At 40.1% G+C, this 16,332-nt stretch overlaps 1 protein-coding gene across 1 annotated transcript in view; it reads left to right on the top strand.

Moving 5' to 3' along the window:
- The window catches only part of LOC139411797 (probable E3 ubiquitin-protein ligase HERC1), a 287,754-nt gene that overhangs the window by 46,298 nt on the left and 225,124 nt on the right, over positions 1-16,332 (top strand). The window contains exons 17-18 of the mRNA XM_071158543.1: positions 9,400-9,532; positions 11,198-11,389. Coding sequence (XP_071014644.1) covers positions 9,400-9,532; positions 11,198-11,389 — 325 coding nt within the window. The remainder of the gene's footprint in view (positions 1-9,399; positions 9,533-11,197; positions 11,390-16,332) is intronic.

Consider the following 16,332-nt stretch of genomic DNA (forward strand, 5'->3'; position numbering starts at 1 on the left):
GTAACATTGTCCTGGTCTATAATACCTCCAGAACTCTAGTAGTAGTAATAGTTAGTAACATTGTCCCTGTCTTTAATACCTCCAGAACTCTAGTAGTAGTAATAGTTAGTTAGTAACATTGTCCTGGTCTATAATACCTCCAGAACTCTAGTAGTAGTAATAGTTAGTTAGTAACATTGTCCTGGTCTATAATACCTCCAGAACTCTAGTAGTAGTAATAGTTAGTAACATTGTCCCTGTCTTTAATACCTCCAGAACTCTAGTAGTAGTAATAGTTAGTTAGTAACATTGTCCTGGTCTATAATACCTCCAGAACTCTAGTAGTAGTAATAGTTAGTTAGTAACATTGTCCTGGTCTATAATACCTCCAGAACTCTAGTAGTAGTAATAGTTAGTTGGTAACATTGTCCTGGTCTATAATACCTCCAGAACTCTAGTAGTAGTAATAGTTAGTTAGTAACATTGTCCCTGTGTTTAATACCTCCAGAACTCTAGTAGTAGTAATAGTTAGTAACATTGTCCTGGTCTATAATACCTCCAGAACTCTAGTAGTAGTAATAGTTAGTTAGTAACATTGTCCTGGTCTATAATACCTCCAGAACTCTAGTAGTAGTAATAGTTAGTAACATTGTCCTGGTCTATAATACCTCCAGAACTCTAGTAGTAGTAATAGTTAGTTAGTAACATTGTCCTGGTCTATAATACCTCCAGAACTCTAGTAGTAGTAATAGTTAGTTAGTAACATTGTCCTGGTCTATAATACCTCCAGAACTCTAGTAGTAGTAATAGTTAGTAACATTGTCCCTGTCTTTAATACCTCCAGAACTCTAGTAGTAGTAATAGTTAGTTAGTAACATTGTCCTGGTCTATAATACCTCCAGAACTCTAGTAGTAGTAATAGTTAGTTAGTAACATTGTCCTGGTCTATAATACCTCCAGAACTCTAGTAGTAGTAATAGTTAGTTAGTAACATTGTCCTGGTCTATAATACCTCCACAACTCTAGTAGTAGTAATAGTTAGTAACATTGTCCTGGTCTATAATACCTCCAGAACTCTAGTAGTAGTAATAGTTAGTAACATTGTCCTGGTCTATAAACCTCCAGAACTCTAGTAGTAGTAATAGTTAGTTAGTAACATTGTACTGGTCTATAATACCTCCAGATCTCTAGTAGTAGTAATAGTTAGTAACATTGTCCTGGTCTATAATACCTCCAGAACTCTAGTAGTAGTAATAGTTAGTTAGTAACATTGTCCTGGTCTATAATACCTCCAGAACTCTAGTAGTAGTAATAGTTAGTAACATGGTCCTGGTCTATAATACCTCCAGAACTCTAGTAGTAGTAATAGTTAGTAACATTGTCCTGGTCTATAATACCTCCAGAACTCTAGTAGTAGTAATAGTTAGTAACATTGTTCTGGTCTATAATACCTCCAGAACTCTAGTAGTAGTAATAGTTAGTAACATTGTCCTGGTCTATAATACCTCCAGAACTCTAGTAGTAGTAATAGTTAGTTAGTAACATTGTCCTGGTCTATAATACCTCCAGAACTCTAGTAGTAGTAATAGTTAGTTAGTAACATTGTCCTGGTCTATAATACCTCCAGAACTCTAGTAGTAGTAATAGTTAGTAACATTGTCCCTGTGTTTAATACCTCCAGAACTCTAGTAGTAGTAATAGTTAGTAACATTGTCCTGGTCTATAATACCTCCAGAACTCTAGTAGTAGTAATAGTTAGTTAGTAACATTGTCCTGGTCTATAATACCTCCACAACTCTAGTAGTAGTAATAGTTAGTAACATTGTCCTGGTCTATAATACCTCCAGAACTCTAGTAGTAGTAATAGTTAGTTAGTAACATTGTCCTGGTCTATAATACCTCCAGAACTCTAGTAGTAGTAATAGTTAGTTAGTAACATTGTCCTGGTCTATAATACCTCCAGAACTCTAGTAGTAGTAATAGTTAGTTAGTAACATTGTCCCTGTGTTTAATACCTCCAGAACTCTAGTAGTAGTAATAGTTAGTAACATTGTCCTGGTCTATAATACCTCCAGAACTCTAGTAGTAGTAATAGTTAGTAACATTGTCCTGGTCTATAATACCTCCAGAACTCTAGTAATAGTAATAGTTAGTTAGTAACATTGTCCTGGTCTATAATACCTCCAGAACTCTAGTAGTAGTAATAGTTAGTAACATTGTCCTGGTCTATAATATCTCCAGAACTCTAGTAGTAGTAATAGTTAGTAACATGGTCCTGGTCTATAATACCTCCAGAACTCTAGTAGTAGTAATAGTTAGTTAGTAACATTGTCCTGGTCTATAATACCTCCAGAACTCTAGTAGTAGTAATAGTTAGTAACATTGTCCTGGTCTATAATATCTCCAGAACTCTAGTAGTAGTAATAGTTAGTAACATTGTCCTGGTCTATAAACCTCCAGAACTCTAGTAGTAGTAATAGTTAGTTAGTAACATTGTCCTGGTCTATAATACCTCCAGAACTCTAGTAGTAGTAATAGTTAGTAACATTGTTCTGGTCTATAATACCTCCAGAACTCTAGTAGTAGTAATAGTTAGTTAGTAACATTGTCCTGGTCTATAATACCTCCAGAACTCTAGTAGTAGTAATAGTTAGTTAGTAACATTGTCCTGGTCTATAATACCTCCAGAACTCTAGTAGTAGTAATAGTTAGTAACATTGTCCCTGTGTTTAATACCTCCAGAACTCTAGTAGTAGTAATAGTTAGTAACATTGTCCTGGTCTATAATACCTCCAGAACTCTAGTAGTAGTAATAGTTAGTAACATTGTCCCTGTGTTTAATACCTCCAGAACTCTAGTAGTAGTAATAGTTAGTTAGTAACATTGTCCTGGTCTATAATACCTCCAGAACTCTAGTAGTAGTAATAGTTAGTTAGTAACATTGTCCTGGTCTATAATACCTCCAGAACTCTAGTAGTAGTAATAGTTAGTTAGTAACATTGTCCTGGTCTATAATGCCTCCAGAACTCTAGTAGTAGTAATAGTTAGTAACATTGTCCTGGTCTATAATACCTCCAGAACTCTAGTAGTAGTAATAGTTAGTTAGTAACATTGTCCTGGTCTATAATACCTCCAGAACTCTAGTAGTAGTAATAGTTAGTAACATTGTCCCTGTCTATAATACCTCCAGAACTCTAGTAGTAGTAATAGTTAGTAACATTGTCCTGGTCTATAATACCTCCAGAACTCTAGTAGTAGTAATAGTTAGTAACATTGTCCTGGTCTATAATACCTCCAGAACTCTAGTAGTAGTAATAGTTAGTAACATTGTCCTGGTCTATAATGCCTCCAGAACTCTAGTAGTAGTAATAGTTAGTAACATTGTCCTGGTCTATAATACCTCCATAACTCTAGTAGTAGTAATAGTTAGTAACATTGTTCTGGTCTATAATATCTCCAGAACTCTAGTAGTAGTAATAGTTAGTTAGTAACATTGTCCTGGTCTATAATACCTCCAGAACTCTAGTAGTAGTAATAGTTAGTTAGTAACATTGTCCTGGTCTATAATACCTCCAGAACTCTAGTAGTAGTAATAGTTAGTAACATTGTCCTGGTCTATAATACCTCCAGAACTCTAGTAGTAGTAATAGTTAGTTAGTAACATTGTCCTGGTCTATAATACCTCCAGAACTCTAGTAGTAGTAATAGTTAGTAACATTATCCTGGTCTATAATACCTCCAGAACTCTAGTAGTAGTAATAGTTAGTAACATTGTCCTGGTCTATAATACCTCCAGAACTCTAGTAATAGTAATAGTTAGTAACATTGTCCTGGTCTATAATACCTCCAGATCTCTAGTAGTAGTAATAGTTAGTAACATTGTCCTGGTCTATAATACCTCCAGAACTCTAGTAGTAGTAATAGTTAGTAACATTGTCCTGGTCTATAATACCTCCAGATCTCTAGTAGTAGTAATAGTTAGTTAGTAACATTGTCCTGGTCTATAATACCTCCAGAACTCTAGTAGTAGTAATAGTTAGTAACATTGTCCTGGTCTATAATACCTCCAGAACTCTAGTAGTAGTAATAGTTAGTAACATTGTCCCTGTGTTTAATACCTCCAGAACTCTAGTAGTAGTAATAGTTAGTAACATTGTCCTGGTCTATAATACCTCCACAACTCTAGTAGTAGTAATAGTTAGTTAGTAACATTGTCCTGGTCTATAATACCTCCAGAACTCTAGTAGTAGTAATAGTTAGTTAGTAACATTGTCCCTGTGTTTAATACCTCCAGAACTCTAGTAGTAGTAATAGTTAGTAACATTGTCCTGGTCTATAATACCTCCAGAACTCTAGTAGTAGTAATAGTTAGTTAGTAACATTGTCCTGGTCTATAATACCTCCAGAACTCTAGTAGTAGTAATAGTTAGTAACATTGTCCTGGTCTATAATACCTCCAGAACTCTAGTAGTAGTAATAGTTAGTTAGTAACATTGTCCTGGTCTATAATACCTCCAGAACTCTAGTAGTAGTAATAGTTAGTTAGTAACATTGTCCTGGTCTATAATACCTCCAGAACTCTAGTAGTAGTAATAGTTAGTTAGTAACATTGTCCTGGTCTATAATACCTCCAGAACTCTAGTAGTAGTAATAGTTAGTAACATTGTCCTGGTCTATAATACCTCCAGAACTCTAGTAGTAGTAATAGTTAGTAACATTGTCCTGGTCTATAATACCTCCAGAACTCTAGTAGTAGTAATAGTTAGTAACATTGTCCCTGTCTTTAATACCTCCAGAACTCTAGTAGTAGTAATAGTTAGTTAGTAACATTGTCCTGGTCTATAATACCTCCAGAACTCTAGTAGTAGTAATAGTTAGTTAGTAACATTGTCCTGGTCTATAATACCTCCAGAACTCTAGTAGTAGTAATAGTTAGTAACATTGTCCCTGTCTTTAATACCTCCAGAACTCTAGTAGTAGTAATAGTTAGTTAGTAACATTGTCCTGGTCTATAATACCTCCAGAACTCTAGTAGTAGTAATAGTTAGTTAGTAACATTGTCCTGGTCTATAATATCTCCAGAACTCTAGTAGTAGTAATAGTTAGTAACATTGTCCCTGTGTTTAATACCTCCAGAACTCTAGTAGTAGTAATAGTTAGTAACATTGTCCTGGTCTATAATACCTCCAGAACTCTAGTAGTAGTAATAGTTAGTAACATTGTCCTGGTCTATAATACCTCCAGAACTCTAGTAGTAGTAATAGTTAGTAACATTGTCCCTGTCTTTAATACCTCCAGAACTCTAGTAGTAGTAATAGTTAGTTAGTAACATTGTCCTGGTCTATAATACCTCCAGAACTCGAGTAGTAGTAATAGTTAGTTAGTAACATTGTCCTGGTCTATAATACCTCCAGAACTCTAGTAGTAGTAATAGTTAGTAACATTGTCCCTGTCTTTAATACCTCCAGAACTCTAGTAGTAGTAATAGTTAGTTAGTAACATTGTCCTGGTCTATAATACCTCCAGAACTCTAGTAGTAGTAATAGTTAGTTAGTAACATTGTCCTGGTCTATAATACCTCCAGAACTCTAGTAGTAGTAATAGTTAGTTAGTAACATTGTCCTGGTCTATAATACCTCCACAACTCTAGTAGTAGTAATAGTTAGTAACATTGTCCTGGTCTATAATACCTCCAGAACTCTAGTAGTAGTAATAGTTAGTAACATTGTCCTGGTCTATAAACCTCCAGAACTCTAGTAGTAGTAATAGTTAGTTAGTAACATTGTACTGGTCTATAATACCTCCAGATCTCTAGTAGTAGTAATAGTTAGTAACATTGTCCTGGTCTATAATACCTCCAGAACTCTAGTAGTAGTAATAGTTAGTTAGTAACATTGTCCTGGTCTATAATACCTCCAGAACTCTAGTAGTAGTAATAGTTAGTAACATGGTCCTGGTCTATAATACCTCCAGAACTCTAGTAGTAGTAATAGTTAGTAACATTGTCCTGGTCTATAATACCTCCAGAACTCTAGTAGTAGTAATAGTTAGTAACATTGTTCTGGTCTATAATACCTCCAGAACTCTAGTAGTAGTAATAGTTAGTAACATTGTCCTGGTCTATAATACCTCCAGAACTCTAGTAGTAGTAATAGTTAGTTAGTAACATTGTCCTGGTCTATAATACCTCCAGAACTCTAGTAGTAGTAATAGTTAGTTAGTAACATTGTCCTGGTCTATAATACCTCCAGAACTCTAGTAGTAGTAATAGTTAGTAACATTGTCCCTGTGTTTAATACCTCCAGAACTCTAGTAGTAGTAATAGTTAGTAACATTGTCCTGGTCTATAATACCTCCAGAACTCTAGTAGTAGTAATAGTTAGTTAGTAACATTGTCCTGGTCTATAATACCTCCACAACTCTAGTAGTAGTAATAGTTAGTAACATTGTCCTGGTCTATAATACCTCCAGAACTCTAGTAGTAGTAATAGTTAGTTAGTAACATTGTCCTGGTCTATAATACCTCCAGAACTCTAGTAGTAGTAATAGTTAGTTAGTAACATTGTCCTGGTCTATAATACCTCCAGAACTCTAGTAGTAGTAATAGTTAGTTAGTAACATTGTCCCTGTGTTTAATACCTCCAGAACTCTAGTAGTAGTAATATTTAGTAACATTGTCCTGGTCTATAATACCTCCAGAACTCTAGTAGTAGTAATAGTTAGTAACATTGTCCTGGTCTATAATACCTCCAGAACTCTAGTAATAGTAATAGTTAGTTAGTAACATTGTCCTGGTCTATAATACCTCCAGAACTCTAGTAGTAGTAATAGTTAGTAACATTGTCCTGGTCTATAATATCTCCAGAACTCTAGTAGTAGTAATAGTTAGTAACATGGTCCTGGTCTATAATACCTCCAGAACTCTAGTAGTAGTAATAGTTAGTTAGTAACATTGTCCTGGTCTATAATACCTCCAGAACTCTAGTAGTAGTAATAGTTAGTAACATTGTCCTGGTCTATAATATCTCCAGAACTCTAGTAGTAGTAATAGTTAGTAACATTGTCCTGGTCTATAAACCTCCAGAACTCTAGTAGTAGTAATAGTTAGTTAGTAACATTGTCCTGGTCTATAATACCTCCAGAACTCTAGTAGTAGTAATAGTTAGTAACATTGTTCTGGTCTATAATACCTCCAGAACTCTAGTAGTAGTAATAGTTAGTTAGTAACATTGTCCTGGTCTATAATACCTCCAGAACTCTAGTAGTAGTAATAGTTAGTTAGTAACATTGTCCTGGTCTATAATACCTCCAGAACTCTAGTAGTAGTAATAGTTAGTAACATTGTCCCTGTGTTTAATACCTCCAGAACTCTAGTAGTAGTAATAGTTAGTAACATTGTCCTGGTCTATAATACCTCCAGAACTCTAGTAGTAGTAATAGTTAGTAACATTGTCCCTGTGTTTAATACCTCCAGAACTCTAGTAGTAGTAATAGTTAGTTAGTAACATTGTCCTGGTCTATAATACCTCCAGAACTCTAGTAGTAGTAATAGTTAGTTAGTAACATTGTCCTGGTCTATAATACCTCCAGAACTCTAGTAGTAGTAATAGTTAGTTAGTAACATTGTCCTGGTCTATAATGCCTCCAGAACTCTAGTAGTAGTAATAGTTAGTAACATTGTCCTGGTCTATAATACCTCCAGAACTCTAGTAGTAGTAATAGTTAGTTAGTAACATTGTCCTGGTCTATAATACCTCCAGAACTCTAGTAGTAGTAATAGTTAGTAACATTGTCCCTGTCTATAATACCTCCAGAACTCTAGTAGTAGTAATAGTTAGTAACATTGTCCTGGTCTATAATACCTCCAGAACTCTAGTAGTAGTAATAGTTAGTAACATTGTCCTGGTCTATAATACCTCCAGAACTCTAGTAGTAGTAATAGTTAGTAACATTGTCCTGGTCTATAATGCCTCCAGAACTCTAGTAGTAGTAATAGTTAGTAACATTGTCCTGGTCTATAATACCTCCATAACTCTAGTAGTAGTAATAGTTAGTAACATTGTTCTGGTCTATAATATCTCCAGAACTCTAGTAGTAGTAATAGTTAGTTAGTAACATTGTCCTGGTCTATAATACCTCCAGAACTCTAGTAGTAGTAATAGTTAGTTAGTAACATTGTCCTGGTCTATAATACCTCCAGAACTCTAGTAGTAGTAATAGTTAGTAACATTGTCCTGGTCTATAATACCTCCAGAACTCTAGTAGTAGTAATAGTTAGTTAGTAACATTGTCCTGGTCTATAATACCTCCAGAACTCTAGTAGTAGTAATAGTTAGTAACATTATCCTGGTCTATAATACCTCCAGAACTCTAGTAGTAGTAATAGTTAGTAACATTGTCCTGGTCTATAATACCTCCAGAACTCTAGTAGTAGTAATAGTTAGTAACATTGTCCTGGTCTATAATACCTCCAGATCTCTAGTAGTAGTAATAGTTAGTAACATTGTCCTGGTCTATAATACCTCCAGAACTCTAGTAGTAGTAATAGTTAGTAACATTGTCCTGGTCTATAATACCTCCAGAACTCTAGTAGTAGTAATAGTTAGTTAGTAACATTGTCCTGGTCTATAATACCTCCAGAACTCTAGTAGTAGTAATAGTTAGTTAGTAACATTGTCCTGGTCTATAATACCTCCAGAACTCTAGTAGTAGTAATAGTTAGTTAGTAACATTGTCCTGGTCTATAATACCTCCAGAACTCTAGTAGTAGTAATAGTTAGTAACATTGTCCTGGTCTATAATACCTCCAGATCTCTAGTAGTAGTAATAGTTAGTAACATTGTCCTGGTCTATAATACCTCCAGAACTCTAGTAGTAGTAATAGTTAGTAACATTGTCCCTGTGTTTAATACCTCCAGAACTCTAGTAGTAGTAATAGTTAGTTAGTAACATTGTCCTGGTCTATAATACCTCCAGAACTCTAGTAGTAGTAATAGTTAGTAACATTGTCCTGGTCTATAATACCTCCACAACTCTAGTAGTAGTAATAGTTAGTAACATTGTTCTGGTCTATAATACCTCCAGAACTCTAGTAGTAGTAATAGTTAGTTAGTAACATTGTCCTGGTCTATAATACCTCCAGAACTCTAGTAGTAGTAATAGTTAGTTAGTAACATTGTCCCTGTGTTTAATACCTCCAGAACTCTAGTAGTAGTAATAGTTAGTAACATTGTCCCTGTGTTTAATACCTCCAGAACTCTAGTAGTAGTAATAGTTAGTAACATTGTCCCTGTGTTTAATGCCTCCAGAACTCTAGTAGTAGTAATAGTTAGTTAGTAACATTGTCCTGGTCTATAATACCTCCAGAACTCTAGTAGTAGTAATAGTTAGTAACATTGTCCCTGTGTTTAATACCTCCAGAACTCCAGCAGTGTGGCTCTGCTCCATAAGCACCTCCAGCTGCTGCTGCCCCACGCTACAGACATCTTCTCCCGCTCTGCCACCCTGCTGCAGGAGAGCTCCTGGAACGGCAGCATCAGAGAGAAACTACGAGGTTATTATGTCTACTACTGTATCACTGTCTGTCTGTCTGTCTGTCTGTCTGTCTGTCTGTCTGTCTGTCTCCCCCTCTATCTCCCCTCTATCTCTCTCTCTCTCTCTCTCTCTCTCTCTCTCTCTCTCTCTCTCTCTCTCTCTCTCTCTCTCTCTCTCTGTCTCTCTCTCTCTCTCTCTCTCTCTCTCTCTCTCTCCCTCTCTCTCTCTCTCTCTCTCTTAATAATAAAGTTATCAAATAAAACAAATGTAATATAATATAAATATTTTATTAAAGTAAAATAAATAACTGATGGTTGATAAGAGATAAGCAGTAATGAACAGTCACTACCATCATGGGACTTGTATTAATTTAACCCACATAATGCATAGTACATTTCATGCCTTTCTAGGGAGTTTTTCCTAGCCACTGTGCTTCTACACCTGCATTGCTTGCTGTTTGGGGGTTTTAGGCTGGGTTTCTGTACAGCACTTTGAGATATCAGCTGATGTAAGAAGGGCCATATAAATACATTTGATTGGATTTGATTTGATGTAAAGACATAAATAATAGTCAAAACCATAATCGTGATTATATTTTGAAAATCGGACCGAATCCGAACCGACTTTAAAAATGGCTAATCGCTCAGCATTAATATCAACCCAGCAGGGATCCAATTTCACCCCTTCTAATATCAACCCAGCAGTGATCCAATTTCACCCCTTCTAATATCATCCCAGCAGGGATCCAATTTCACCCCTTCTAATATCATCCCAGCAGTGATCCAATTTCACCCCTTCTAATATCATCCCAGCAGGGATCCAATTTCACCCCTTCTAATATCAACCCAGCAGTGATCCAATTTCACCCCTTCTAATATCAACCCAGCAGTGATCCAATTTCACCCCTTCTAATATCATCCCAGCAGTGATCCAATTTCACCCCTTCTAATATCATCCCAGCAGGGATCCAATTTCACCCCTTCTAATATCATCCCAGCAGTGATCCAATTTCACCCCTTCTAATATCATCCCAGCAGGGATCCAATTTCACCCCTTCTAATATCATCCCAGCAGTGATCCAATTTCACCCCTTCTAATATCATCCCAGCAGTGATCCAATTTCACCCCTTCTAATATCATCCCAGCAGGGATCCAATTTCACCCCTTCTAAAATCAACCCAGCAGGGATCCAATTTCACCCCTTCTAATATCATCCCAGCAGGGATCCAATTTCACCCCTTCTAATATCATCCCAGCAGGGATCCAATTTCACCCTTTCTTTTCTCTTTCTGCCTCTATCTTTTGTCTTCTTCTCTCTATCTCTCACTCTCAAACACACAGGCATTGTTGAATCAGAGATGTTTTCATTTCAATGCCAAGAAGAAATGCCTCTCTCTGTCTGTCTCTGTCCTAGATGTGATCTACGTGTCACTTCCTGGTTTATTAACTCTCTGTCTGTCTCTGTTCTAGATGTGATCTACGTGTCACTTCCTGGTTTATTAACTCTCTGTCTGTCTCTGTTCTAGATGTGATGTACATGTCACTTCCTGGTTTATTATCTCTCTGTCTCTGTCCTGGATGAGATGTACATGTCACTTCCTGGTTTATTATCTCTGTCTCTGTCCTAGATGTGATCTACGTGTCACTTCCTGGTTTATTAACTCTCTGTCTGTCTCTGTCCTAGATGTGATCTACGTGTCTGCAGCAGGCAGTATGCTGTGTCAGATCGTCAACAGTCTACTACTACTACCAGTGTCTGTAGCCAGACCTCTGCTGAGCTACCTGCTAGACCTGCTGCCTCCTCTAGACTGTCTCAACAGACTGCTGCCTGCTGCCACACCGTTGGAAGACCAGGAGCTGCAGTGGCCTCTACATGGTGAGGAGATAGAGATGTAGTGACCTCTACATGGTGAGGAGATAGAGATGTAGTGACCTCTACATGGTGAGGAGATAGAGCTGTAGTGACCTCTACATGGTGAGAAGATAGAGATGTAGTGACCTCTACATGGTGAGGAGATAGAGATGTAGTGACCTCTACATGGTGAGGAGATAGAGATGTAGTGACCTCTACATGGTGAGGAGATAGAGCTGTAGTGACCTCTACATGGTGAGGAGATAGAGCTGTAGTGGCCTCTACATGGTGAGGAGGTAGAGATAGAGCTGTAGTGGCCTCTACATGGTGAGGAGATAGAGATGTAGTGACCTCTACATGGTGAGGAGATAGAGATGTAGTGACCTCTACATGGTGAGGAGATAGAGATAGAGCTGTAGTGGCCTCTACATGGTGAGGAGGTAGAGATAGAGCTGTAGTGGCCTCTACATGGTGAGGAGATAGAGATGTAGTGACCTCTACAAGGTGAGGAGATAGAGATAGAGCTGTAGTGGCCTCTACATGGTGAGGAGATAGAGATAGAGCTGTAGTGGCCTCTACATGGTGAGGAGGTAGAGATAGAGCTGTAGTGGCCTCTACATGGTGAGGAGATAGAGATGTAGTGACCTCTACATGGTGAGGAGATAGAGATAGAGCTGTAGTGGCCTCTACATGGTGAGGAGATAGAGATAGAACTGTAGTGACCTCTACATGGTGAGGAGATAGAGCTGTAGTGACCTCTACATGGTGAGGAGATAGAGCTGTAGTGGCCTCTACATGGTGAGGAGATAGAGATAGAGCTGTAGTGACCTCTACATGGCGAGGAGATAGACCTGTAGTGACCTCTACATGGCGAGGAGATAGAGCTGTAGTGACCTCTACATGGTGAGGAGATAGAGCTGTAGTGACCTCTACATGGTGAGGAGATAGAGCTGTAGTGGCCTCTACATGGTGAGGAGATAGAGCTGTAGTGGCCTCTACATGGTGAGGAAATAGAGCTGTATTGACCTCTACATGGTGAGGAGATAGAGCTGTAGTGACCTCTACATGGTGAGGAGATGGAGATAGAGGTGTAGTGGCCTCTACATGGTGAGGAGATAGAGCTGTAGTGATCTCTACATGGCGAGAAGATAGAGCTGTAGTGACCTCTACATGGTGAGGAGATAGAGCTGTAGTGACCTCTACATGGTGAGGAGATAGAGCTGTAGTGACCTCTACATGGTGAGGAGATAGAGCTGTAGTGACCTCTACATGGTGAGGAGATAGAGCTGTAGTGACCTCTACATGGTGAGGAGATAGAGATAGAGCTGTAGTGGCCTCTACATGGTGAGGAGATAGAGATAGAGCTGTAGTGATCTCTACATGGCGAGGAGATAGAGCTGTAGTGATCTCTACATGGTGAGGAGATAGAGCTGTAGTGACCTCTACATGGTGAGGAGATAGAGCTGTAGTGACCTCTACATGGTGAGGAGATAGAGATAGAGCTGTAGTGGCCTCTACATGGTGAGGAGATAGAGATAGAGCTGTAGTGGCCTCTACATGGTGAGGAGATAGAGCTGTAGTGGTCTCTACATGGTGAGGAGTTGGAGCTGTAGGGACCTCTACATGGTGAGTTGATAGAGCTGTATTGACCTCTACATGGTGAGGAGATAGAGCTGTAGTGGTCTCTACATGGTGAGGAGATAGAGATAGAGGTGTAGTGGCCTCTACATGGTGAGGAGATAGAGCTAGAGGTGTAGTGACCTCTACATGGTGAGGAGATAGAGCTGTACTGACCTCTACCTGGTGAGGAGATAGAGCTGCAGTGGCCTCTACACGGTGAGGAGATAGAGATAGAGCTGTAGTGATCTCTACATGGTGAGGAGTTGGAGCTGTAGTGATCTCTACATGGTGAGGAGATAGAGCTGTAGTGATCTCTACATGGTGAGGAGATAGAGCTGTAGTGATCTCTACATGGTGAGGAGTTGGAGCTGTAGTGATCTCTACATGGTGAGGAGATAGAGCTGTAGTGGTCTCTACATGGTGAGGAGTTGGAGTTGTAGTGGTCTCTACATGGTGAGGAGATAGAGGTGTAGTGGTCTCTACATGGTGAGGAGTTGGAGCTGTAGTGGCCTCTACATGGTGAGGAGATAGAGATAGAACTGTAGTGACCTCTACATGGTGAGGAGATAGAGCTGTAGTGGCCTCTACATGGTGAGGAGATAGAGATAGAACTGTAGTGACCTCTACATGGTGAGGAGATAGAGCTGTAGTGACCTCTACATGGTGAGGAGATAGAGCTGTAGTGGCCTCTACATGGTGAGGAGATAGAGATAGAGCTGTAGTGACCTCTACATGGCGAGGAGATAGAGCTGTAGTGACCTCTACATGGCGAGGAGATAGAGCTGTAGTGACCTCTACATGGTGAGGAGATAGAGCTGTAGTGACCTCTACATGGTGAGGAGATAGAGCTGTAGGGACCTCTACATGGTGAGGAGATAGAGCTGTAGTGGCCTCTACATGGTGAGGAGATAGAGCTGTAGTGGCCTCTACATGGTGAGGAAATAGAGCTGTATTGACCTCTACATGGTGAGGAGATAGAGCTGTAGTGACCTCTACATGGTGAGGAGATGGAGATAGAGGTGTAGTGGCCTCTACATGGTGAGGAGATAGAGCTGTAGTGACCTCTACATGGTGAGGAGATAGAGCTGTAGTGATCTCTACATGGTGAGGAGATAGAGCTGTAGTGACCTCTACCTGGTGAGGAGATAGAGCTGCAGTGGCCTCTACACAGTGAGGAGATAGAGCTGTAGTGATCTCTACATGGTGAGGAGTTGGAGCTGTAGTGATCTCTACATGGTGAGGAGATAGAGCTGTAGTGACCTCTACATGGTGAGGAGATAGAGCTGTAGTGGCCTCTACATGGTGAGGAGATAGAGATAGAGCTGTAGTGACCTCTACATGGCGAGGAGATAGAGCTGTAGTGACCTCTACATGGTGAGGAGATAGAGCTGTAGTGACCTCTACATGGTGAGGAGATAGAGCTGCAGTGGCCTCTACATGGTGAGGAGATAGAGATAGAGCTGTAGTGACCTCTACATGGCGAGGAGATAGAGCTGTAGTGACCTCTACATGGCGAGGAGATAGAGCTGTAGTGACCTCTACATGGTGAGGAGATAGAGCTGTAGTGACCTCTACATGGTGAGGAGATAGAGCTGTAGGGACCTCTACATGGTGAGGAGATAGAGCTGTAGTGGCCTCTACATGGTGAGGAGATAGAGCTGTAGTGGCCTCTACATGGTGAGGAAATAGAGCTGTATTGACCTCTACATGGTGAGGAGATAGAGCTGTAGTGACCTCTACATGGTGAGGAGATGGAGATAGAGGTGTAGTGGCCTCTACATGGTGAGGAGATAGAGCTGTAGTGACCTCTACATGGTGAGGAGATAGAGCTGTAGTGATCTCTACATGGTGAGGAGATAGAGCTGTAGTGACCTCTACCTGGTGAGGAGATAGAGCTGCAGTGGCCTCTACACAGTGAGGAGATAGAGCTGTAGTGATCTCTACATGGTGAGGAGTTGGAGCTGTAGTGATCTCTACATGGTGAGGAGATAGAGCTGTAGTGACCTCTACATGGTGAGGAGATAGAGCTGTAGTGGCCTCTACATGGTGAGGAGATAGAGCTGCAGTGGCCTCTACACAGTGAGGAGATAGAGCTGTAGTGATCTCTACATGGTGAGGAGTTGGAGCTGTAGTGATCTCTACATGGTGAGGAGATAGAGCTGTAGTGACCTCTACATGGTGAGGAGATAGAGCTGTAGTGGCCTCTACATGGTGAGGAGATAGAGATAGAGCTGTAGTGACCTCTACATGGCGAGGAGATAGAGCTGTAGTGACCTCTACATGGTGAGGAGATAGAGCTGTAGTGACCTCTACATGGTGAGGAGATAGAGCTGTAGTGACCTCTACATGGTGAGGAGATAGAGATAGAGCTGTAGTGGCCTCTACATGGTGAGGAGATAGAGATAGAGCTGTAGTGGCCTCTACATGGTGAGGAGATAGAGCTGTAGTGGTCTCTACATGGTGAGGAGTTGGAGCTGTAGGGACCTCTACATGGTGAGTTGATAGAGCTGTAGTGGCCTCTACATGGTGAGGAGATAGAGCTGTAGTGGTCTCTACATGGTGAGGAGATAGAGCTGTATTGACCTCTACATGGTGAGGAGATAGAGCTGTAGTGACCTCTACATGGTGAGGAGATAGAGATAGAGGTGTAGTGGCCTCTACATGGTGAGGAGATAGAGCTAGAGGTGTAGTGACCTCTACATGGTGAGGAGATAGAGCTGTAGTGACCTCTACCTGGTGAGGAGATAGAGCTGCAGTGGCCTCTACATGGTGAGGAGATAGAGCTGTATTGACCTCTACATGGTGAGGAGATAGAGCTGTAGTGACCTCTACATGGTGAGGAGATAGAGATAGAGGTGTAGTGGCCTCTACATGGTGAGGAGATAGAGCTAGAGGTGTAGTGACCTCTACATGGTGAGGAGATAGAGCTGTAGTGACCTCTACATGGTGAGGAGATAGAGCTAGAGGTGTAGTGACCTCTACATGGTGAGGAGATAGAGCTGTAGTGACCTCTACATGGTGAGGAGATAGAGCTGTAGTGGCCTCTACATGGTGAGGAGATAGAGCTGTAGTGACCTCTACATGGTGAGGAGATAGAGCTGTAGGGACCTCTACATGGTGAGGAGATAGAGCTGTAGTGGCCTCTACATGGTGAGGAGATAGAGCTGTAGTGGCCTCTACATGGTGAGGAAATAGAGCTGTATTGACCTCTACATGGTGAGGAGATAGAGCTGTAGTGACCTCTACATGGTGAGGAGATGGAGATAGAGGTGTAGTGGCCTCTACATGGTGAGGAGATAGAGCTGTAGTGACCTCTACATGGTGAGGAGATAGAGCTGTAGTGATCT

The sequence above is a fragment of the Oncorhynchus clarkii genome, chromosome 6, assembly GCF_045791955.1.
Source record: "Oncorhynchus clarkii lewisi isolate Uvic-CL-2024 chromosome 6, UVic_Ocla_1.0, whole genome shotgun sequence".
In the NCBI taxonomy this organism is placed as follows: Eukaryota; Metazoa; Chordata; class Actinopteri; order Salmoniformes; family Salmonidae; genus Oncorhynchus; species Oncorhynchus clarkii.